The following is a 22,883-nucleotide window of genomic DNA, read 5'->3' as shown; positions in this document are numbered from 1 at the left end:
CTCTTCTCACTTTTAGGTATGGGAAATATCTTTTCTCACTCTATAGCCTCTCTATTGAGTATACTCATCTGTGGTGTATAATCGTTCTTACAACATTTTTTTTCCCAACACATTTTGATAGAGTGCCTACTAAGGGTGAGGTACTTTTCAAAGTGTTTTGTATACGTCTGTAAACAAACAAATATTCTTCAACCAGGTAGACCTTATGTTGTCCTACAGGGTCACCACCTGTTCTGCTGTAGTGCTCAGGATGAATTCCACAGTTTTATATTACACATAATATCTTCAGGAGTAGATCTCTTGGGGGAAAGAAAAGGCTTCCTAGGCCAAGGTCAGAAGAAAAGTTCTTCATTCCTTCATTATCCCGAACAAAAGCCTCCTGGACGTGCATGATGGATATTCTAGTGCAGAACCCTGCCCTCTTACTGGTCTTCCTTGTTATAAGGTACCTGTGAGAACAACCTTAATAACATGGGAGAAAATCAGACCATTTTTGTACCAGACCGCCTCTGTTGGATGCCAGCTAATTATGGACTAAGTTGTCAGAAACCTGCTTCCTGGTAGTTGGAAATGTTGGGACCTAGGGAAAGGTGTAGCCCTTTCTAAAGTGGGAAAGAAGGCTACTACTTTCCTACTGCTACAGTAATAAATTGCTGCAATGTGCATATCGATAACTATTTAATTACTTTATTTTGCTATTTTAGAATGTTGTACTGGCACTTATAATTTGTAATACAAACTATAGCTAGCTAGGATTAACTTTAATTTTATATCACGCTATCAGTACAATGCTAATAAAGTACAGCTTTTAACTAAACTGTTGTGGTTCATCTCTATGTTGATTCCTAAGCTGCAGGTTTGAATCTGTTATTGAGACTAGTTGCTGTGCTATAGTTGACATACCTTTCGCTTGATTTTGAAGTTGAGTTGATTTACTAACTTAAGATTGAGCTAAAAAGGAATTCCAGGAAATCCAGTAGAGTGATGAAGAATTCATGTCAGGCTAATAAGCACCATTTAAACAAAAACTATAGTTTATCAATATCATTTGTGGATTTTCTTTTAAATGTGAAGATTACTTCCTTCTGTCCTGCTTGCCCTCTGCTTTTACATGAGTTGAATCTCTGCTTCTTGTGTAGCATTTCTGTTTGTGCAGATAATTTCAAAATGTCTTAAAATTTAACTCTTACAGGGCTGAGCTTTTGAAATACTTCAACCATGACAAAAAGAGAAGCAGAGGAGCTGATAGAAATTGAGATTGATGGAACAGAGAAATCAGAGTGCACAGAAGAAAGGTTGGTGTTATCTGAATTTACCACCTTTTATATTATCCACATACGTAATTGAAATTAAGAATCAAACCAGAGTTCTTTTGCTGCCTTTCTATTTTGAGCGGAAGTTAGCATTTCGGGGGACAATATTGCTTTTTTTCTTCTGACTTAATGAATTTGTAACTCAAGATAGTTACATACGTAGCTAGTAATGACCAAGCAATTGATTGTGATGGTTTTTATTCTGAAGGGCAATGTTTGATTCTTTTGTTCAGGAAAGAATACTGGATACTTTTATTTCCTAAAATGTTTAATTCACAACATGAACTAATTGAACAAATACCTGTAAGTAACTGCTATGAGTAGTCAGGAATAGATGGGAGACAGTAACCTGCCCTTGTAGAGGCCACACTGCATTTGAGGAGGCATGCAAGTATATGAGTAATTATGTGCACAGCACTAAGCATGTAGAGTAATGAAAGATGTTAGTTCCTGGAGGAGGGAGAGCAGTGGTTTTAAGTTTAGAGCCCAAGGGCAGAAGATGGGTAACAGCAGAGATTTGGAAGTCAAAGAAGAAGATTAAGGAAGGTTAAGACTAATGGTCCTACTTGACTCTGAAGCAGGAGATGAGATAACATGCTGAAAGTAAAAAGGACCGAAGAGTCATAAAGGGCTTCTGAATAGTAATAAAGTTTAGAATAACTTCAATGAATATGAACCAAATTACTAAGGTTGAATAGGATGCTGAGTATTGAGAGTGTAGTTGAGATTTAGGACCTTATTTTTTTTGTTAAGTTTTGTTTTATTGTGGTAAGAACACTTAACATGAGATCTACCCTCAACGAGTTTTTGAGCATACAATACTGTGTTGTTATTTGTAAGCACAGTGTTGTACAACAGATCTCTAGAACTTACTCATCTGCAATAATTAAGATTTGTACCAGTTGTTGAGCAGCAGGTTGTGGTTACTCATGCCGCCACCTCTTCTCAGAGGAGAGGTCTGGCTCTCTGATAAGGCAAACCCCACTTTAGTTGTCCTCAATCTTGTCTTCTGCCACCATGTCCTGGCACAGGAATATTTTCCTGACAGAAAAGGTCAGGGCTGCTTGAGAGATCTTAAATTTTTAATAGAGGGTTTCAGTATTTTGACTGCTATTTTCTCCAGCAGAAGCAACAATAGAGACTATATCTCTCAATTTCCATATGTATGTATGTGCATTTTCATTCATCATGCATTTGTGTAACAGCTTACCCCAGAACTTAGTTCTAGCTCAGGGTATTTCATGAGCTTGCAGTGAAGTTCTCAGGCTGGGCTGTATGCATCTGAAGAGTTGATCTGTTTCCAAGGCCACTCATGATACTGGTGGCAGGACTGTTCACTTCTTTACCATGTGGGCTTCTCTGTGGAGAGAACTCTAAAAGGTATGAGGATTAGGAGGTGAGGATTATTTGGGCTGTCTTAGAACCTGACATGCATATATTTATTTTACACACACACACATAAACACCAACAAATGGTCCACAAAGCCTCAAGTTTTTACTGTTTGGGCTCTTACTGAAAGCCTTTGCTGATATCACCTGTCTCGGGTAAGAGATTGGTAGTTACTCTGTTGACCTGGGGAGTAAAGGGAGTAGTTGTAAAGGGAGTAGTTGTTACCCAGCTGTAGCAGATTGTTGCTGTGTAGGAATTTAGGTCCAGCAATGTGATCATCCAGATTTTTTCAAGAGAAATTGGTAATTCAGATTTTTGTATTAAGTCTCCCAAGGTTTAAATGGTGGCAGCAAAATATTTTTAAATGTTTTAAATGTTGAGCTTATGTAAAAATGTGTTATCTAATTTTTAAAAAGAATCATTGTTACAGAAAAAAGAAAAATGTAGTCCATGGGACTATAGCTGAAGAATTTAATAAAAGTACTTAACCAAAAGACCCAATTATTTTATCCTAATAATACAAATAGTTTACAATGATTTAAAAATGATGTGTTTTCAATTGTGAGTGGTCTGTTTTATAAATTTTAGAAGTTTTGGAAAGAATTTAGGCAATATATATTCATTGAATGTCATATATGTCACATACTTGAAATTTATGTGAAAATGGAACTTGACAAATTATTAAATACTGTTTTTGACAACTAATGAGACTTAAATCATATTTAAATTAAACATGTTGTGAAGCTTGAATTCCATATTTACCAATTCAGCAAATATTACTTGGTGTCTGTCTTCTGTTTGGCCCCAAATAAGGATTTACCAAAGATATGTAGAATTATTTACCCAAGCTTTTACCTTTAAAAAATGTGCAGTTCCATAGAAGTCAAAGTATGAAATAACAATGCAAAAGAGCCCTAAGAGAGTTTTAAAGGTGGAATATAATTTTTTTTAGTGTGGAACTAGGCTGATTATAACTAGTAGTTTTCAGATTAAACTAAGTGGAAAGTATTTTATAACTTATATTTTCACATCTTCTAACTTGCATTTATTTAATTCTATTTATGTTGGGAAGGGAAATTGATTATGTTTATATGTATTTATATATGGGGGTGGGAAATTTGCAAGGTGCTTTAAATTTCAAGCTAGCATTACTTTGTGCAGTTGGTTGTGCCGTTTGGGAGCTGTAATTGGTAATGAGTCTCCCGCTACCACTGTGAGTGGTGTGTCTATACAGAAATAAGTTTCAAAGACCACAGTGTGTTTTGGTACTCAGTTTTGGTTTGAGCCTGTTGTTACTTTAGTTTTCAGGGTAAAAATGGAATTGTTAACCATTATATCCTTTAATGTTTAGCATTGTAGAACAAACCTACGCCCCAGCTGAATGTGTAAGCCAGGCCATAGACATCAATGAGCCAATAGGCAATTTAAAGAAACTGCTAGAACCAAGACTACAGTGCTCTTTGGATGCTCATGAAATTTGTCTACAAGATATCCAGGTAACCTTTTTGGTTTTTTGGGTTTTTTTTGAGATTTATATTTTAGCATTTAAGTCTGCATTAAAAGTATTTGTTGTTGTTGTTGGCCTTTAATCTCTGCAGTCGTCAGTCTGGACTGTGTTCATCTGAAGAGTTGGCTGGGGCTGGCATATCTGTTTCCAAGGTCACTCATGATACTGGGGGCAGGACTGTTCACTTCTTCACCACGTGGGCCTCTCTGTAGGGCTGCTCACAGCATGGCAGCTGGCCTCCCCTAAAGCAATATCATTACCTATAACTGCATTATTATAAAGTTTGTATTACTATAAAGTTCAAGCAATTAGAAATAAAGAGAATTCTATTGGCAAAATTTTCTTCATTCAAAATTATATTTAAAAAATTGAGTACAAAATCAACCATTTCATTTTTTTACTTTCACAAATATAAAATGGGAAGTTTAAATTTGAGTTAGAGCTAAACAGAGTAGTGGGAAGCACATTGATCTTGGAAGCTGAAGAAGTATATACTCCTCACCCTCTTTGTAACTAGCTTTTAGTTTTTTACGCATTATTTTCTCATCTTTAAAATGAGATAATTTCACCAAATGATGTTTACATTACCTTTCAGCAGTAAATTTTGGACAAGAATTCAAATTCCAGTGCTTACAATTCTAGGAGTTCATTGCAATAGGATTTTACTGGTGGTAGTATTATAACAATGTATTATGTTTGCAGCATATTCTAATGCCGAAAAGGTAGTAGCCTAGATAGGATTGCTCAAATAGTTTCCCCAGACTTTCCTCAATCATATGCTAGAGTTTTATATTTTTTATTTTTATCTTTATTTTTTATATTTGATTTATTTATTGCTTTTCTATTACAGTTGTCCCACTTTTTCTCCCATTGCTCCCCCGCCCCACCCAGCCCACCCCTTTTCCCACAGTCCCCACCCCGTTGTCCATGTCCATGTGTCATTTATACATGTTCCTTGACTAGACCCTTTCCCTACTTATTCCCCTTCTCTCCCTCCCCACTCCCTCCTGGTAACTGTTAGTCTGCTCCTTGTTTACATGCCTCTGGTTCAATTCGGCTCATTTGTGTTGTTCATTAGTGTCCTGTATTAGGTGATACCATATGGTATTTGTCTTTCGTTGCCTGGCTTATTTTGCTAAACATAATTCTCTCTAGTTCCAACTATGTTGTTGAAAATGGCAGGAGTTCCTTCTTTCTCTCTGCTGCATATTATTTCACTGTGTAAATGTACCACAGTTTTTCGATCCACTCATCTACAGATGGGCACTTAGGCTGTTTCCAGCACTTGGCTATTGTAAACAGCGCTGCTATGAACATAGGGGTGCATAGCTTCTTTTGAATTGATGTTTCGGGATTCTTTGGGTATAATTCTAGCAGTGGAATCACTGGATCAAAAGGCAGTTCCATTTTTAGTTTTTTGAGGTAATTCCATACTGTTCTCCATAGTGGCTGCACCAGTCTGCATTCCCACCAACAGTGCAGTAGGGTTCCCGTTTCTCCGCATCCTCACCAGCACAAGTTGCTTGTTGATTTGTTGATGATGGCCATTCTGACTGGTGTAAAATGGTATCTCATTGTGGTTTTTATTTGCATCTCTCTGATGGCTAGTGATGTTGAGCATTTTTTCATATACCTATGGACCCTCTGTATGTCCTCTTTGGAGAAATTTTTGTTCAGGTCCTTTGCCCGTTTTTTAATTGGGTTGTTTGTCTTCTTGGTATTGATGTTTTTTATTTTTTATTGTTGACACTATTACAGATACCCCCCATTCTCTCCTATACTGTTTTTAATACTAACTTATACTAATGGGTCTTATGTTATCTTTTGGATTGTTTGGTTTATTTTATTCTTTACTTTTCTCCTCCTCACATATAGAACCTTTGCTTTCATTTTTAAAAATTAAAATCATGTCTGCTATTTTAAAACAAGATTTTGATGTACAATAAGTTGAAATGTTTTAATGAAATTTGTGCATTTTAGTGTCATTTAACCATACTTTTATCTTTTTCTCTCAATAAGACTACTTCATGTTGGGGGATGGAGGAAATTGCTCTTCTAAAACTAGTGAATGTCAGTGGGTCTAATAATATTATAATTTTAGTGTTTCAGGTTTTCTTCTCTCAACAGTGAGAGGATAAATTAGCACATGTCTTTTGGAAGGGGATTTAGCATTTAGGGTCTGTTAATCTTGAATGTGAAATACTTACCAGTTCTACCTCAATGAATTGTCCTTACAGAAATGCTCACCTATGTGAACGAAGATGTACTTATGAGATGTTCATTGCATGGTTATGCAGACACTGAAAATAACTCAAATGTTCCAAAAACAGGGAGTTAGATAAATAAATTCTATAGATTGGAATTCAAGGCAGCCATTAAAAATTGGTGAACTAGCCTTGGCTAGTAGGGCTTAGTGGGTTGAATACTGGTCTGTGAACCAAAAGGTTGCTGGTTCAGTTCTCGGTGAGGGCACATACCTGGATTGCCGGCCAGGTCCCCAGTTTGGGGAGTGCAAGAAGCCACCCATCAATATTTCTCTCCCTTTTCTCCTTCCCTTCCCCTCTCTCTAAAAAATAAATAAAATCTTTTTTAAAAATTAGTTAACTAGAACTATATGGATATGTGACATTGAATGAAAAAATAGAGAACTCCTCAATTATCTTATTTAATCTTCACATCAGTATATGTCAGCATAGCCTTAATCATACTCTGCAGATATAGAAACTGGGATTTAAAGAGGTTAAATACTTTCCCAGTATGTAGCCTGCTACACAGGAGTGCATTGGAATTTGAACCCAGGCCTCTGTGACTTCGGTTGTTTGAAGCAGACTTTTAAAGAAAGTTTTTATCGAATAACTCAATGTCACTTACATAATTTTTCTCAAATGTAAGATAAAGGGGAATCAAACTTGATATCTTGTCTTTCGGGTTTAACATTTGTTGCTTCTTTTATAGTACTTGGTCTAACCAGATTGAAAATATGACCTGCAAAGTACCCAGCCTCTCAGAGATTTTCAGTAACTATTAGTTGATTAAATGGAAATGTGCATAATTCATAGTATCATAGAATATAGAGCTAGTCTTGGATCTAAGGCATTTTGCATTCTTCCTTGACCCCCGTCCTCTCAAAAAGGTTATGGATAGCAGCTTCTGTTCTCCATGTCAAGTGATGCAAATATACATTTGGAGTCAGAATGCTTGCTGCTTGTGGTAATGCCTTTTGCATTTCCAGGTGATTGTTGACTTGAAAGCTGACGGAATAGTTGAGTTGCATTGTTTGAGGAGTATTACCCAAGATCGAATACCATGCTTGAGTTTTGTCCTTGTGCCAGGTCTTACTGAGCTAGTGAGAGTGTTCAGTACCTGAGAGCTCAGTTTCAGAGTTTCACGTGCCAGTGCTTCTAGTGGATAATACCAGTGTCTGCTAGAGAGGGGAGAAATCTTGGTATTAGGAGCATTTTTAACTTAAGTATCAGGCAGAGACTGTTACATTGAGTGAAACAGCCACATTTGACCTCTGTCTGCAGGGTTACACAGTTTGTCTTGTCTCTGATTAAGTTAGATGTATAGTCACGGTTTTAGGCTTTAGATATATGACATTTTTCATATTAGAAAATCTGTTTGTATGATAACTACAGTATTGACTGAACTCTTGGGAATGAGAGTTGGGGAGCTTTGCACCTCAGCTGTATGATATACAGACACATAGAGCTATTCATTATTCAAGATAATTATAGTGAAAGCCTATTTTTAAACTAGTGACAGAAAATGTCTGCAAATCAGAATTACTTTCTGTCATCAATTTGTCATTGTGTGAAATGCATTCACTATAAGGCGATAGGAAGGGGGCAAGCACTGATTTAAAGGATATAGAGTTATGATTAAAGATGTTCATATCTAGGTCAGGTATTGAAGTCTTTAGTCCTTTATTAATTTTGTGACCAGAGATTTAGCATCAACTGTGATCTTAAATGTGTATCATTGGTTACAAGGGAGATATGGCAAATAGTATAGTAATAAAAATATTTAAATTATCCCCACTAATTAAATACTCTTGTTTTTTCATGACAGATAAATTGCATTATTTCTGTTTTACTTTTTTCAAGATAAAAAGTTGCCTTTTGGCATTATTTAAAATCCTAAATGATTCCAGAGCTAGAGAAAACTTCCACCTTGTTTTTAATTACTAACACAGTGGATAAAATATTTTAAATTTTGACAGAATTAAATGATACGACAATTTAGATAATTAAATGTGTTCTTATAATTTCATTAGTATGCCTCAGTAATTAAGTCCATTTGGTATATCATTTTTGTTAAACCAGATGATTATGTAAAAATAATGTTACTCATTTTAACCATGTTTAGCTGGATCCAGAACGAAGTTTATTTGACCAAGGAGTAAAGACAGATGGAACTGTACAGCTTAGTGTACAGGTAATTTCTTACCAAGGTAAGTTAGTTTTAGTGTAGTTATTTAAAACTTACTCATGTTTTTCTGATATGACAACTTAATTTTTATAAGTTTTGGTTGTTTTAGGTGGTTGTCTAAATCTCTAAATCACTTAATGCGATATTATAGCCACATATTCATGCTTTTGATTTAATTATTTTATCTGTCAAGGTGAAGCAGATAGTATAACACATTCTACCTGGTCTAATCCGGAAGGGATATATTGTAGGGTAGTAAATAACAGGATCAGAGAGCAGGCTCGAAGAACAGGTTCTAATTGGCTTTCTAGGAATGCCTCAGCCAAACCGCAGCGCTGGACTGCCTGCCGTCTGGAACCATGCTGCCTTTTCTGTGATCCACAGGAGCCCGAACGTGGATGCCATGTGCCTGCTTGTCCCCTCTTAACTCATTTCTCAATAGAAGGCTCATGCCAGTGGTTCTGGGGCCTACGTCCCATCGGGAACCACCACTGCAAGGAGCTCTGGTCTCTGCAGCTTAGCACAAAGGGAGGAATTTGCAAAGGAGGTTGCTTTATTCTCTTCCTTGTACCCAAATTATTATTTTTTACCTGTTTACAAATAAGTTGCAGGCATGATCCCCTTCTATTCCTAAATGCATCAGTGTGTATGTTTTCTAAAAACAAGGAATTTTTTTACATGACCACAGTACAGTGATCAAAATCAGGAAACATTAATTGACACAACACTGTAAACTAACAAAGTTCTATGGAATTGTTTTTATAATTTAATAGTAATCTGTTAAATTCCCTAGATATATTGCTAAACATATTTAAAATGTTTTGTTATATCATTTGAGAACATATAAACTAAATTTTGTTAGTGACTTTTGTGTTTTCATTAAATTTTATTTTTTTAATCACTGTTAAGGAATTGAACCAAAGCTCAACATCCTTGAAATTGTTAAACCTGCGGAAACAGTTGAAGTAGTTATTGATCCAGATGCTCACCACGCTGAAGCAGAAGCACATCTTGTGGAGGAAGCTCAAGTGATAACTCTTGATGGCACAAAACACATCACAACCATTTCAGACGAAACCTCGGAACAGGTGACAAGATGGGCTGCTGCGCTGGAAGGTTATAGGAAAGAGCAAGAACGCCTTGGGATACCCTATGGTAAGAAAATGCATAACTGCAAGTTAGGTAGAATAATAAGAATTCAGTGTGACATGGAAGATACGAGAGTAAGTTATAATCTGTCTTAAATGTAGAATTTTTAGAAAGAAATTTTTTTTTTTACTATAACACATGATGGACCAGTACTGGTCTGGGTGCTAGGAATACAAAGAAATATAATTGTATTTTACTTAAGGATCGGGATATGTTCTTAGAAATGCATTGTTAGGCAGCTTTGTCATTGTGCAAACATAGAGCAACATACACAAATCTATATGGTATAGCCTGTTTCTCCTAGGCTGTAAACCTGTATGTTATTTTAATGTACTGAATACTGTAGGCAATTGTAATATAATGGTACCTGTTTATATAAACTTATCTAAACAAAGAAAAGGTACAGTAAAAATTTGGTATAAAAGGTAAAAATAATATACCTGTATAGAGAGAGCACTTACCACGGATGGAGTTTGCAGGACAGGAAGGGGGTCTGAGTGAGTCAGTGAGTGGTAAGTGAATGTGAAGGCCTAGGAAGTTACTGTATACTGTGGTAGACTTTGTAGCCACTGATTTTTAGAGCAAATATATTCTTGTTATTTATTAAATAAGAATATTGAAAACATGATTATGCTGAGATTATTTTTTTCAAGTTCTTTGAATAATTAAAAAGGCACATACACATATTTTTGGTTCCCAGAGTTGTCAAATATTAACATTCAAAAGTATGATACATATTTTCAGAAAATAAAGAATCATATAGTTGGTTTGGATCTAACTAGCTATGTAGTTCCATAGCTCCACCCACCCCCTGCCCCATGGGTAAGGTCTATCATTTATTATGTATCTTTCAAGTCTGGTTTAAACAAAGTCTTAGGAAAGGTTCTAAACACACTGTATACTTAATATCAATCCACATTTTTCACTTAAACCTCTCCTGTTACCTGGAACACCGTGACGTAATAAGCCAATAAGGGGGTCCTCTAGGCAGGAGTACTCTCACTTCTTACTGGTATCCGCCCTGATAGATCTCTTAGGTTATAGCTTTGCCTGCTCTGCTAGGTTTCCGCTCTGCTTATTATCTTCAAAAAAACTTGTGGAAATCTCCAACTCGCTTCTGTCATTTCCCACTTACATTCCTATGAGTTTACATATCTTAAAAATTTCTTTATTGTCATTTTATTGGGGTCTTAGAGGAAAGACGGTGAGAACATGCATGCCCAATTAGTAATGTTAAACCAGAAGTCCTGATATTATCTAAGGAAACAAGTCAGACTATTTCTGTTTTCCTCTAACCTCTTTGATACTGCTACGTTTTTATGTTTATGTAGAATGAGCTGTGTTAGACTTCAAGGAGAAGTGTGGTTCTGCTTAGATTTTCTAACCATCTGTACCCACTCTTCGCTTGTTTTCAAATAGCATTGAAACACTGAGCCCCTTGCTCTCTCAGTCCCTGTATGTTCCCTTACTCCACTTCCATCTGGACCTACTCTTCCTTTCCTTTGGTTTTCCTGTGCTGCTCAGTTTCAGTTCCTCTTCCACCAGTTTCTCCTCGTTGTGGTCCACTCTCTAAAAGTGATTTTGGCTCAGTTTGAAAAACTCTTCAGGTGCTGTACTGCTCCAGCACCTTGAACCTTACCAGACCTTTGTGTCCAGCTGCTGTGGGATTGGGCAAAACTGCTTGGAGCTGCTCCTCCCACTTTGGCCTGCTGTGCTTTTAATGCACACTGCCTGGTTGTGCCCAGATTTTCCCATGCTCCCAGTGGATCATGTGCCAGAGGCCTCTGCCCCTGTGCGTTCTCCTGCACAGGTGCCGATACCGTGGAGGGCTTGTGGCTGCTACTGGTTTATCTTCACCTGCATGTATTTGAGGTTCATGGGGATAGCTTGTTTTCATTGAAAATATTTATGGATTTTTTATTTTGCTCTACAATTAATTTTGGTGATTTTTTTTAATTCAGAAAAGGTTTTAAATTTCACTGTCAATTTCTCAGAATCCTCCTCCTTTAACTTCTTTGTGAAAAAATAAAACAATTCTGTGGCTGTTAGTCCTGTATCCTTATGTTGATTCATCTTACTAGATATTGGCTCCTGATGAAGTACCTATGTGTTATTTTTCCTACCTTCTTATTGAATAACATGCATCTTTATGGCATGTAACCAGTGTTATTTGGACTGATCCTTTCTGTACATCAGCAGCTGTACCAAAATTAATTCAGCTACTATTTATTAGAGTTCTGTGAGTAGAATGCCCTATTAGGTCCCAAGAATACAACAATGAAATATTTATATGCGTCGGCCATTTGTTTTATTTGTGAACTTAATTAGTAAAAAATGATGAGGAAATTATTTGGGATCACCTTTTATAGATTCAACAAATGTATGTATAAGGTACTGTGGTAAGTTTTGAAGACAGAATGGTTTACAAGACAAAGACCTTGTTTTTTAAGACCTTAATATATTTTAGGGGAAGACAGTTGACTAAACAGGCAGTTAACATGTTGTATGGTAAGGGTACATGCAGGAGCAACCAGCTTTTTACAAGAAGCGAAAGGGAGGAATGACTGTATTGTTCACATTTTGGATAATGAGCCTAGCGCACTAGAAACCCCTCTGATTTTTTTTTTTTTTTCTTTTTTCAATGCACCAAGTCATACATTGCTACAAGATACATTTTTAACCTTGGGTAACTTCCTCCAGGGTAATCACATACTTCATGTCATTTGGCCCATTGAAGAGCAGTTTTGCACTTCATTTTTGGTGGTAAAATTTCAGACTAACTGATATCAAGCCATGTGAATCCATCAAAAATTTAGATTAAGAAATTGAAAATGAGAGAAGTAAAAATATAATATAAAAATCTTTTTACTTTATATATTGAGCTTACTTTACCTAGTTGGGGTAAAAAGCTCTCTGGATTTTATCTGTGGGGTGTGTGTGTGTTGATAAGTTAAATGTAAGTGTATATAATGTCTAAGATGGAACTAGGGTAATGGTAATGTTTTTCTTTTTAGATCCTATACAGTGGTCTACAGACCAAGTCTTGCATTGGGTAGTTTGGGTAATGAAGGAATTCAGCATGACTGACATAGACCTCAGCACACTCAACATTTCAGGACGAGAACTATGTAGTCTCAGCCAAGAAGATTTTTTTCAGCGGGTCCCTCGGGGAGAAATTCTCTGGAGTCATCTGGAGCTTCTTCGAAAATGTATAAATTGAAGTTATTATCTATTTACATTGTAACTTAAGTTTAATTTTATTATTTATAACTTTGTCATTGTAATTGCTTATTTTTGGAAAAGATTTTACTTATTTATTTTAGAGAGAGGAGAAGGGAGGGAGAGAGAGAAGGAGAGAAATCTCGATGTGCCAGAGACACAGATCAGTTGCCTCTCGCACGCCCCCAACTGGGGACCTGGCCCACAACCCAGATGTGTGCCCTGACTGGGGATCTAACCGGCCACCTGTCAGTTCACAGGCCGGCACTCAATCCACTGAGCCACACCAGCCAGGGCTGTAATTGCTTATTGATAATAACAATAGCATTTAACATTTATTAACTGTGTAAGGCTGTGCTAAGAATTTTGTGTGTGTTATTTAATATTTGTAGTAAGACTGCAAATCACAGAGGAATATGATATTTAGAGTACCTGTATGGTCTTATACCAAGCTTTCAAAAACCCCTCTCTTTCCATGTTTTGTTTTTGAGAGTTCACAGGAAACAGGCCAAACTTTCTTAGAATCAGGACTTAGAAGCTAATCTTATAATTTGGTCACATCTGTGTTATGTGATGGTGACTCTCTTGCTTCTTTTTAGCCTAGGGCACCTTTGTTCATTTATAATCACAAATGGAACAATTTTAATTTCATTAGCACTTTGCCCCTTCAAGGTACTTATATAAAATTTTCAGGGAAAAATCTGCCACAGATACAAAGCATGGATTTTTCTTCAAGAGAGATAATAGTTCTTGGGGAGAATGCTCAGAACTAGGAACCTGGATAAAATAGTAGCATCTGCAGTTTACTGAAACATTAATTATGTTTCAGGCACTGTGCTTCTTAAAAGCATTTTCCTTTAATCCTCAGGGCAACCTCATGAGGTGGTAGTTAGGGGGATGTCGCATTTACACGTACGGAACTTAATGTTCAAGTTGGTTGAATAACAACCAAAGTCACATAGCCAGTAAGTGAATGGTCAGATCAGAACCCCCAAAGAAAACTCCCATCTCAGTTGGATTCAGACCTCTTTTCAGTTCTCCAGCCCTTTCCAGCTCTGTGTGCCTAGAACTAGATCCTGGCATGATGTCCTAAGTAGAACTGTGTTGGGACCCCAGGTCCCATAGCTCACTCAGTACACAGATGGTTGTTGGTTGGTATAATTTCAATTTCAAGACAGAAACTTCCAGGCAATGATGGGCAGTAAATAGGCTAAAGTAGTAAAGACTGGGAAGTGTACTTCTTGTTTGAGAGATAAAGAATAGCAATAGATGAGTAATGAGTGGTTCTCTATAAAGGATTATATAAGGAGGGCCTTTATGATGGAACGCTTAGGTTGGAAGCCATATTTGTAGACATAAAATAATCTAGTTCATTTGTGACTTTTAGGACAGTTACAGTTTTATTAAAAAATTAACTGTCTTTAAGAAGCACTGTCAAGTTAAAACAACTTATTTAAAAGTGGCTATTAGGAGCCCTGGCTGCAGTGGCTCAGTGGATTAAGCGTCAGCCTGTGAGCCAAGTGCCACTGGTTTGATTCCCGGTCAGGGCACATGACTAGGTTGCACATCAGGTCGCCAGTTGGGGGTGTGAGTGAGAGGCAACCACACAGTGATGTTTCTCTCCCTCTTTTTCTCCTTTCCCCTCTCTCTAAAAAGAAAATAAATAAATAAATTATTTAAATAAATAAATAAAGTGGCTATTAGAACAGATTATTAAATTATGATTTCTCAGATCATCTTGGGGGGTCCTTTTTGGTGAAGAATGTATATTTAAATAATTTCAGTGTAGTATATATTTTCATCTCTGATCTTTTCCCATGTTTCACATGGTTTTCTATAGATAGATAAATAGACTTAGTTATGGATAGTTACATTTAGAAAATGATGGTTCTTTGTATAATGAACTGTAAAAGAAATTGAAGCTTTCGCTCTGTTATTTCCCTTAAAAATATGTTTTAAAGTTATGCCAATCAGTTCCAGTTGTTCGATGTTTCCTTTTTTTGTTTGGTTAGTTTTGGTTGTAATTGTGCCATTTCTTTTAAAAGGATCATGTCTATTAAGTTCAGTTTTACTGGATTGGGGTTTGCATTTCTGGTTTTAAATGAAACCAAAAATTTTTGTGTGTGTTCTTCAGATGTATTGGCAAGCCAAGAACAACAGATGAATGAGATAGTTACAATTGATCAACGTGAGTATTCCTACGCATAATATATGGCCCGTTCATCAGTAAGAAATGTTTCCTTTATTATTCAGTACTGCAAGGTAGTAAAAAGAAAAACTAATTTTTAAGTATTTACGAAGTATTTTAGATATACAAAGAAATAATAAACTATAACCAACATCTGTATATAGCGTAACACCATGCACTATAAAGAAATAAATCTTTATTATATATAAAGTTTACCTGTTGTAGATCCCATGTTAAATAACTATCCTGAATTGGATGTTTCCTGTTATTCTATGCATTTTTTATATTTTTACCAACTATGTAACCATAAACACTTTATAGTGTTGTTTTGCATGTTTAAACTTTGTATGTAAAAGGGTAATATACTATGCATATCCTTTTATAACTTGCATTTCTGCTTAAAAGTTATGAAGCCTACCCATATTGATACTTACAGCTTGATTTCATTCATTTTTACTGTTGTATATTAAGACTTGTTGACTATCATTGAATAAGTATTTGTCAGAATGTATGTGAAATTCTCTGGTTGTAGTATAATAAGGTATCTACTTTTTCCACCTTACTAAGCATTACCAAAGTCTTTTTCCGAAAGGGTGGTATCAGTTTGTATTCCCATCAGTAATGGAATGTGAGTTCACATTTGTTCACATTTTCCCAACATTTGATAAACCATTTTTAATGGTCAAATATTTTATATCGCTATATATGCCACTAAGTTATTTCAAAAATAAGGAGACCAACTCTTTTTCACTTAAGTTGAGATTCATGAACCATAGTGCAAACAACCATCATACCTTATCCTCAGAACTTTTTTGTAATTTTATTCAAAACTTGTGGATTAAGGCATTTTGAAATGAGGCCTTTTGTTGAGGTAATTATAGAGGGGCATTAGTTAAACTAGTTGCATTTTATGTCTTTTTATTAGTTTTTTTCACTTCTTGTATTAGAAGGAAAAAGTTTTTTCCCTTGTCCTTCTTTACAGCTGTCCAAATTATTCCAGCATCAGTTCAGTCTGCTGCACCGACTACCATTAAAGGTATAAACAGTAGTGCAAAGGCAGCCAAAGTACAAAGAGCGCCCAGGATTTCGGGAGAAGATAGAAGTTCACCTGGCAACAGAACAGGTATTTTTGCATTGTCCTCACCAGATAAAATTTTTCAAATTATGTATATTTTGTCTTATTTCATTAGACAGCATTTGAAAAAAAAATCTGTGCTTTTAGCATGGCTGAGATAAGAACCAGAGAACCTGTTTGTTGCCTTTTGTCCTCTATTAACTCATAGCACTATGGTCAATGCTTGTCCCTGTCAATTTAGGAAACAATGGCCAGATTCAACTGTGGCAGTTTTTGCTAGAACTTCTTACTGACAAGGACGCTCGAGACTGCATTTCTTGGGTTGGTGATGAAGGCGAGTTTAAACTAAATCAGCCTGAGCTGGTTGCACAAAAATGGGGACAACGTAAAAACAAACCTACAATGAACTACGAGAAACTCAGTCGTGCATTAAGGTAAGCATTTATTACTTTTTAAAATAAATATCAAGACTTTCTTAAAAAATGGCTTCTTATTCTAGATGTAGACATTGTTATATAGTGATGTTAAAAGATTTGACTTGTTCATAAGATGTTTTCTTTATATATAAAAAAAGCTAAAATTTTTCATACTACAGTTAAAAATGACTTCTTGAAAAGATCTTTAGTGATAAGTTTGAGATACATAGAGGTTTTTTTTACATATTTGTTTTTGTTTATCAGGGAAGAGTCTCCTTTATATCTGAAGGTTAACTACTGCATAGATTAATCTTGGCAGTTGGCAGTTCTTATCTTTCAATATTTTGAATGTCATTCCAATCTTTCCCCGCCTATCATGTTACTGCTGAGAAATCTGCTGATAGCCTAATGGGGAAGAGTCACTTGATTTTATCTGATTTAAAAGCATATGCTACTCTGTTTATCTGTTTACATAACAGATAAAGACAGTGTCATTTGCATAGGTGAATTGAGTGTAAACTTTAGCAATTATGCAGATATTGTCTGTTTTTATAATTAGATGCAGAATGTTGACCCATTTTCCAGTTTTTTTCCCTCCTGTTGCCTAAATCTGAATATTCAGCCTTTACATTGATAGAATTGGAATGGAATAAAATTATTTATAGTTTCCTTTATATATTATGGAATTTTTTGATGTAATTTCTATAAGAAATTATGTTTACTGCAATGATGGAAATTTAGTGTGTGTATTTAAGTATCTGGGAAGTAGGATATATAGGAATATCATAGAATTATTTCTTTATTTCCTTATTCTTTTTTTTTGAAGAGTAAAGTAGTTCTGCAATTTACTTCTGTATTTCTAAGTAACATGTTTACTGCCACTTCATGTTTCACTTAGACTTTGTGTCTTAAGAGTTTCACAGTGAGAGATAATGACCTACCTCTTTACACACGCGCGCGCACACACACCCTTTTTGTCCCCTCATCCCACTCTAATTATATGGAAATTCTGGTTAGATCAGTGTTCATTGGTGTAGGATCATGGCCATTGTAAGTACTATTACATAGTTTACTGTGATTATTTTTCTTTTCTAGAATGACCTTTTGTTTTCCTTAGTGTTCATAAGTAATTAAAATGCTTTATTTTCAATGTGCTTATCATTAGTCTTAAACACTTTGCCAACTATCTAAAAAACCTTTGAGTATAATCAGAATTAAAACTGTCATTTTTGACAGTTGATATTATGTACATATACAAATTCCTCAAACTTACAAATGAATTATTAGAACTAATAATTAAGGTGTCAGTTCTCCCTAGATAGACCCTAAGTTGCAGTGTAGTAACCATGTGAATGAGTTTTTTAATAGAATTTGACAATATAATTATAAAATTTATATGGGAATATAATGTACCACAATAACCAGAAGATTAGTAAGGTGGGAAGACTTGCTCTATGGGATATTGAGACTCACTGTGAAGCTACAACAATGAAGCTAAAACTGTGTGCTGTTTGCTTATGATGTCAAATAGACCTTAGATTAGAATAGACAGCCCAAACAGAAGCTAGAATATATAGGAGCTCTTGATTTAAAAATGGCAGGGGGAAGAGGACATGATGAAAAGACCTGCTTTTCAATCAGTGTTGTTGGGACAATTGATGTTCTGTGGGGGAAAAAGTAAAACATATCTTACTAAAAATAGTTCTATGTAGTTTGTGGCTCTAAATGTCAAAAATAGGAAAGCATCTAGAAATACCTCTATGACTTTGGTAGATGAGGAAAAGACATTAAACAAAACCAAAAACATTAACCCTAATAGGACTACTTCTAAATTAAGAACTTCTGGTCATCAGAACCCATCATCAAGAGAGTGAAAGGCCACACATATCTGATGTAAGACTCATGCCTGGAATATCTAAAGAACTCTTAAAAATTGATAGAAAAAAGAAAAATGGACAAGAGGCTTCAATAGACATTCCAGAGGTTTTTCAAGAGGCCAATAAATGTATGTAAAGGTGTACAGCGTCATTAATAATTAGGGAAGTACAATTTAAAACCACAATAAAATGGTACAACACACAACCTAGAATGGCTAAAATTAAAAGGACTACCAGTACCAGGAGTGCTGGTGAGGCTCTGGAGCAGTGGAAATGCTTCTGCACTTTTAGTGGTAGGAATATAAGTTGTAACCTGTAACTCAGCAATTTCTCTCCTAAATATTTAACAAACAAAAACGTATGCATATGTCCACACACATTCATAACAGCACTATCAATCACATTTAAAAACCATAAACTACCCAGATAGAGGTTTCTCCCCCATCTGGAAGTGGAGTGGTCCAGTGAAGCCTTTGATAAGCTGAAGTGGCCTAAAGCGAAGAAGCAATTACCATCAATTTATATGGAAATATTCTGAGTGTTCCCAGACCCCAAAATAACCTACCAAATCATATCAAGTAACATGAAATCTGATATAACACTAGCATACAGTAAAAGCGGGAACACACAAAAGAAACCAATGCAGAGCACAGATGCTTGCAAGCGGGCAGGTGAAGGCGTTGCAGCGCGGTGCCGAGCCGGCTGTGGTTCCGGGACGGCGCTCGGCAGGGCTGCTGCTCGGAGTGCGCGCGGCCTCTAAAACGGGCCGCCGGGAAACGGGTGCTAAACGCTATTTTAGCTGTTGGCCGTTTCTCGTAAAGTAAAAGTACTCGTCGGATGTTTTTGGTTGGCGAGAAATCAGGTACTCACGTAGGTCTTCCGTGAGGATGGAGTGCCATACGTGAACTTCGGGGACGCACAGGACACCCGCGTCTGTCAGCAGCAGAGTGAATAATCAGTGTGGTATGCGGGGAAAGACGCTGTGTGTCCCTGAAAGTGAAATACTGCTGCAAGCGCTGCTGTGGGTGACCCTCATGCATACAACATTCGGTGCAAATCCGGACACAAGAAAGAATCCAGACTTGTTCGTGTAGTATATGAATGCATTTATATAGTTAAAAAAAATTTTTAAACCGGAAAACTAAATTACAGCATTTAGGATGCATGTTTGGGTGATGAGAATGTAAGTAAAAGCAGAGATTACTCTCATGAAACAGGACTGTGTTTACCTTTGTGGGGGCGGGGGGTGGTTGGGAGGAGCCTGGAGGGCATTCTGTTTCCCGACTGAATCACAGTTAACAGGTGACTGTGCACTTCGTAATGAATCACCGAGCTGTTCACGTTTCTGGCCTTTCTGTTTGTGTGATATATTTCTCAATCTCAAAGGTTAAAAAAAGTCTCAAAAAGGGAAGAAATTATGTTCATGAAAATACAGGGTACTGTGTTCCTTTCACCTTCTTCATTTTAGAGGGGAACAAAGGCAGTGAACTGTTACGTGGTTGTGTGATTTAGCTAATAAATAGAAGTATTAAGTAAAGTTAAAACTTATGTGTATGCATTTTTAGCACCTCTTACCAAGAAACATAAAAGATTATACCACCTTAATTTTCCTCCTTGAAATATAAAACCACTTTCCTTCTTCATTCTCCTTTTTTCTCAAGTGTCTGTTTATTACAGCCTAAGATGCAGAAATTCTCTTAAGAAATTGAAATGCCAGTAGCCTTTTAAACTGAATGACAAGCATTTGGTGGTTTGTGGACATCTAAATTCTGTATTAACGTATTGACACAAAAGGAAACACAAGACCATGGCCAATGTGTTATATCTCTTACTGGGAAAGTGACCATAACTATTCTCCTTTTGCTGTTCTGCGTTTAGGGAAAAATGACATGATATCCTGCGTATAGGTCAGTCATTTCATTAATGGACTCAATTAAACTGAGTGACTTTTATCATAAAATGCTGCTAAACATGGTAGTTCATACTACTGGTACTTTTGCAAATGTTCCTAATAAATCACTGACAGTTCTCTGTCATATGGGTGCAAACAGGCAGTATTATTTTAAAATAAAGGCTTCACAGTCTGCCAGCCCAGAAGTCTTCACTTAACTTTTTTCTCCCTGTTATTGGACTTGGCTATACATGGTGGTAAACAAAGTCAGTTTTCCCAATTAAATATAAACCCTGCTCTATTTCCATCTCCATAGGAAGCAGCAGCAAACTAGACTCCTAGAGCAGAAAAATTTCAACCAGTGCCGCAAGAATTTTTACAACACCCAGTACCTGACTATTGAGTTGGGGCACTGACCTCTTTTACCTTAGATTGTCAAATAAAAAGATGACAACAGTCAATACAATAGCAGTCCAGTGTGAATGAATCAGAATTATACCTTTTTTTTTGGAAGATCAGCAAAAAATACATTTTTGGTGTGCCACAGAATTTAGTAGTGAGTTTGTGTGTCCCATGAGATGAAAAAGGTTGAAAATTGCTGTGCTTTCCCCAAATGGAACCAGTGTAGGTTTAGAAACATTGTTTCTTAATGATGTCCTATTTCATGTTTTTTTGTATTGTCTCTTCTAGCCCTTTTCCTTGTATCTTGAGGTTCCCTACTGGGTTTGTAGAATTTGTCTGATAGGAAAGGAAAGCCTTTACATGTTCACATGATCAAAGTGAAGGCATGGTTACAGAATATAGGGTTTTGTTCAAGACAGAAGTAGACATTCCAACAATTCATAGAATAGGTACATTAAAAATGTCTTCATACTATGTGGATTCTTAATTATTAACATAACTTCTATTTAATAGAGGACTATTTGCCAGTTACTATGTGCTTAAGTATTTTGCAGTGATAATCCTTTTAATCCTCAGTGGTTGTAAGAGAGTAAGTATTGTTTTTAACTTCATTTATAGATGAGGAATAAAAGATGAGAAAAAAATGTGGCTTTCTTCTGGCCACAAAGGAAATAAGATGCTAGATTGCAAGTCTCAGCATTCTGACTTTAAGCCCTTGTTCATAGATTCCATTACTGCTCCCAAGGTTTTTTGTTTTGTTTAATAATGTTTGTTTTTAAATCAGTATTTTATTCTAACAGTCGAAAATGTGGTCTGAAATTTAGTATATAAAGTTTTGGAGTACTGAGCATAGGAATTTTAGTAAATAATATTTGAAGTTTCCTTGGATATAAACATTAAATATTTCTATATAATTTCAATGGTAGTTACCATTACAGTACATTAAATACTTTGCTAGTCTTCTGCTTATAGAAGAGTCTGTGAAATATTGTAAGAAGTCCAAACTCTTGTTTTTTATATAGCACTGGTGTGTTTTTCTCTTTTTAAAGGTATTACTATGATGGGGACATGATTTGTAAAGTTCAAGGCAAGAGATTTGTGTACAAATTTGTCTGTGACTTGAAGACTCTTATTGGATACAGTGCGGCAGAGTTGAACCGATTGGTCACGGAGTGTGAACAGAAGAAACTTGCAAAGATGCAGCTCCATGGAATCGCCCAGCCAGTCACGGCAGTAGCCTTGGCTACAGCTTCTCTGCAAACAGAAAAGGATAACTGAGCCCAGGACCCTCTGGGATTTCAAGGTCTTTCTTAAGTAATAGAGCAAGTATTGCTCTTACCTTTATTACTGAATTTGAATCTTTTATTTCTAGACTGTACAATCTGATGCATGATTTTTTTATAAATATTTCATACTCTTGTGAATTTGGATCTTTTTACTTTGAGCATATATTTTAGAATATGTGTATGTTAAAGGATCACCACAATGGCTTCAGTATGAAGGCAGGTTCATTGTGGGATAGTTTGTTAACAGTCAGGAAAGCTAAACTGGTCAGTATTAATGTCTAACCCTACCAAAAATAGCCAGTAGCATCTGAGGAAGAAAAAGAAATGAAGTATCTCCAGGGAACAGTCTGGCTTAACTATTTTTGAAAATTGAACTGTTTGCCCTCTCTGCTGCTTTAGATGTTGCTTTACATAGAACCAGGACATGGCATTTTAACAGCCAAAGCATGTGTGCCTAATCAAGCAGAGCTAAAACAGTCATATCAAATAAAAGTGTAATATTAATAAACTGCTAAACTAATAGCATCAGATTATTAAAATACTTTATGTATTTGCAAACAGAGGATGTAAAAAATCGACTGGCAGAAGAGCAGTGCTGACGAGGGAGATCCAAGTTTAAATCTGACTTAACTCGGGCCAGATTTAAGGATTTCTGTATAGATTATTCATAATGTCAGGCCAAGAATTTAAATTATTCTAAAAGAGGCATTTAATTTTAATAAACCAACTATTACAAAAA

General features: G+C 36.0%; 1 protein-coding gene across 4 annotated transcripts in view; it reads left to right on the top strand.

Moving 5' to 3' along the window:
- The window catches only part of GABPA (GA binding protein transcription factor subunit alpha), a 26,299-nt gene extending 3,416 nt beyond the window's left edge, over nt 1-22,883 (top strand). For all 4 annotated transcript variants that reach the window (XM_090272684.1, XM_090272674.1, XM_090272703.1 and 1 more), the window contains exons 2-10: nt 1,193-1,295; nt 4,055-4,199; nt 8,579-8,663; nt 9,551-9,796; nt 12,805-12,999; nt 15,144-15,197; nt 16,180-16,320; nt 16,514-16,706; nt 21,908-22,883. In XM_090272684.1, the coding sequence (XP_090128810.1) occupies nt 1,219-1,295; nt 4,055-4,199; nt 8,579-8,663; nt 9,551-9,796; nt 12,805-12,999; nt 15,144-15,197; nt 16,180-16,320; nt 16,514-16,706; nt 21,908-22,136 (1,365 nt within the window). In that variant the 5' untranslated portion in view covers nt 1,193-1,218 and the 3' untranslated portion in view covers nt 22,137-22,883. The remainder of the gene's footprint in view (nt 1-1,192; nt 1,296-4,054; nt 4,200-8,578; nt 8,664-9,550; nt 9,797-12,804; nt 13,000-15,143; nt 15,198-16,179; nt 16,321-16,513; nt 16,707-21,907) is intronic.

This window comes from Furipterus horrens, unplaced genomic scaffold (genome assembly GCF_987537825.1).
Source record: "Furipterus horrens unplaced genomic scaffold, mFurHor1.1.pri manual_scaffold_1, whole genome shotgun sequence".
Lineage (NCBI taxonomy): Eukaryota > Metazoa > Chordata > Mammalia > Chiroptera > Furipteridae > Furipterus > Furipterus horrens.
This window is presented reverse-complemented; position numbering and strand designations above follow the sequence as displayed.